Raw genomic sequence first — 3,135 nt, forward strand, 5'->3', positions numbered from 1 at the left:
GCTTAGGTTTGATTTCTTTATGCAGTGCACCAACTGCCCAACCATACAAAGCAGCTTTGAGCTCTCTCTCTATATCTGTGTTGTCTAGCACAGGAGCCACTGGCCGGCCACATGGGGCTGCTGAGCACTTGAAACATGGCTAGCCCAAATGAAGACATGCTGTCAGGGTAAAAATACATACTGGTTTTCAAAAACTTACTAGTAAAACAATGTGAAAGAGCTCATTCATAATTGTTTTATATTAATTACAGTTTGAAGTGATGGTACTTGAGATACATTGGGTAAAATAGAATCTATTACTAAAATAGATAATTTCACCTGTTTATTACTTTGTAAAAATGTTGCTACTAGAAAATTTAAAATCACGTGTATGCCTCACATTCTATTTCCATTGGACAGCACTGTTCCACAGTATGAGCTCTGAGAGAACAGGGGTCCTAGCCGATGTGGCCATCGCTGGAGTCTGAGCATTTAGCCGGGTCCCAGGTTACATAGTTGTGTATCTGCTGAATGAACGGAGGCGTCTCAGTTCTTACCTGGCAGGAGTCTCTGCCTGTTTCATCGCCAGCACAGAACATAGTGACATCTATCTGTCTTGGGTAGGCCTCCCTGCACCTGTCGTCACTGAGCACAGTGATGTTCAAACACTGGAGGACCTTAGGGAAGTTAACTGTCAAACAGAGACATGCAAAGTAGGACCGCAGTGAGTGGCAGGGAAGGGCAGGTAGGGCCAGAGTGCTCAGGGACAGAGACTGGGAGGAGGCGGACATAGGTGGGCATCAAGAGGGACCTGGACACTCACTGTTGGGACTGCTGACTGTTCCCCAGCCAGATACCATGCAGCGGGTCCCAGCGGCTGGACAATGGGAGGAGATGTTAATGGGCTTGACATCCTGAGTCTCATGGATTCTTCTGTTCAGTTTGATGAGCATAACATCATTGGAGTGGCCAGGGTGGGTGTAGCCAGGGTGGGGGATGGATTTGACCCCTGAGAACAGCTGCTGGCTAGATTCATAAGTGGGTGACAGGGAATGGTGGCCGAGACGGATTTTGAACAATCTGAGGAAGACAGTGCAGGTCACCTGACCTCTATCTCGATAGCCAATGCCTGCTGCAGCCACAAACCTAGTCCCAACCCCACGCCGTCCCAGCCCCAACACCATCTTTCTCTCCAACCCCATGCCTATCCCAACCCCAGTCACAATTCCAAACCCACCTGCCACCCACTCCCAACGCAACCCCAACCTGAATCCTTTCCGCACATGGAAAACACCACCATATTCCTTCCTAAACCCAGATGTAACCATCCTCAACTTCAACCCCACCCATAACTCTAATCTCAACCCCATCCTCAAGCCTACATCTATTCCCAATATCATCTCTATCCCGACTCCTTCTTTATCTTCATGCATCCCAGTTGCCACCTGCCTCCAATTCTATAGCAAACCCTAATTCTACCTCCCTCTCAAACCATCAGCGTATGCATGTCCATCTCCAACCTCAAACCCAACTCTAACCCCATCCTGAATCCCTTACTCACCCCCAAATCATCAACATATGCATTCCTAACCCCAAATCCAACCCATCCCTATCTCCCATCCCCTCCCACAACCCTCTCCCCAACCTAACTCATCCCGCACCCCTACTCTCCTCCCCAGCCCCATCCTTAATCCCATCCCCAACTCTACCGCCTCCTGCTCCCTCATCCTCAAACCATCGGTGCCAGGCTCTCCCCTCCATGCCCCCTCCCCATCCATCCTCCCCCCAGCCCTTTCCAGCCCTCCTCCCGGAGCCCCCACTCACTTCTTCCAGCAGTGGGCGGCGGTGAGCAGCCATTGCGGATTCACCAACACGGCCCCACAGTAGAGCTGGTTGGGCTTCAGCAGCAGCGCGCCTTGCCAAGGCTGAGTGTGCACGTCGCAGTCGGACCCATTGACGATGCGGCTGCCACTGCTGTCATTCGTCCGGCTGTCGTCTGTGGCTTCAGCGTCAAGGTCCTGGGTGCTCCCGGAGGTCCCCGTGGCAGAGGGCTTGTTGCAGGAATCAACATCATTTGCAAGAACAGGCCCTGGGTGCAGAACACGGGCAGGATGGGGCGTGGGTGTGGAACTTGGACGAAAAGGTGGGTCTTAGACCAGCCAAGAGCTGTCTGATTTCTGAAGAGTGTTTATATTGAGGGGGCAAGGCCAAGGATTTGAGCGTGGGGCCAAGGCACTAGAAGCGGAACTTGGAGAATATGTGTGGAACCGCTGAGAGAGAGAGTGAGGCTTAGAACTCAAAGGCAGAGTTCAGGCTCAGGCGGTGAGACTGGACTCTGACTGGACTTTAAGATCCTGGGAGTGGTTTGAATGGGACCCGGGAAGGTAAAATTGGACAACCTCGGAGGTGAAGCCAAGGCTCAGGGGGTGGGGCCTTGAGATGGGCCAGGTAGCAGGGCTTTAGGAGGTGGCGGAGCCTGAGACGTGGGAGGGGCTTGGAATTACTTGGGTAGGGCCAAGGCCAGGGTCACGTGGGGGTGATCTTATAAGGAGCCCCTAATCTGCGAGGGGAGGTGGGGGCTGGGCTCCAGGACTTGAGGACAGGACAGTTGAAGCCTGGATCAAAGGGAGAGCATCATAGAGGCTGCGCTTAACTGGTATGGGCCCAAACCAAGGGTCCCTGACTGTAGATGCAGTCTGGGCTTGAGTGTGGTTGAGAAAAAGGGACAGAGTCAGAACGCATGCGTGGAGTGAAGAGCTGAGGGGAGCAGAACCAGGAAGGGTGCTCTGCTTAAGGGGCCCAGTGGAGGGAGAGGGGAGAGCTGCTTTTCTGCATTCTCAAACACAAACATGCCTCCTGAATCCTCCTGCCAGTACTCTCCTCCCCCCCACACACCTACAGACAGGTATTCCACGCCATTACCTGTTTCCCCACTCCCCGCCGTAGTTTGTTCACTCGTGCATATTCTTGCTAATGACCCAGAGAAGAGAAGCTTTATGCACAAACTTCAAGAAGCACTCACACAGCAGCTGTCACAGACAAGCACACACAGAGACACACACATTGTCTCCAAAGGGGCAGCTGCATGCTTAGCCCTGTCTTGTGGTACACACACTCAGGTGTGGCCTTACCTGATCTCACCCAACCACACACAGT

General features: G+C 52.8%; 1 protein-coding gene across 1 annotated transcript in view; it reads right to left on the reverse strand.

Moving 5' to 3' along the window:
- The window catches only part of KLK5 (kallikrein related peptidase 5), a 12,199-nt gene that overhangs the window by 3,671 nt on the left and 5,393 nt on the right, over positions 1-3,135 (reverse strand). The window contains exons 4-6 of the mRNA XM_019658172.1: positions 1,804-2,068; positions 803-1,059; positions 537-670 (exon numbers count right to left, since the gene is read on the reverse strand). Coding sequence (XP_019513717.1) covers positions 537-670; positions 803-1,059; positions 1,804-2,068 — 656 coding nt within the window. The remainder of the gene's footprint in view (positions 1-536; positions 671-802; positions 1,060-1,803; positions 2,069-3,135) is intronic.

This window comes from Hipposideros armiger, unplaced genomic scaffold (genome assembly GCF_001890085.2).
Source record: "Hipposideros armiger isolate ML-2016 unplaced genomic scaffold, ASM189008v1 scaffold_283, whole genome shotgun sequence".
NCBI lineage: Eukaryota > Metazoa > Chordata > Mammalia > Chiroptera > Hipposideridae > Hipposideros > Hipposideros armiger.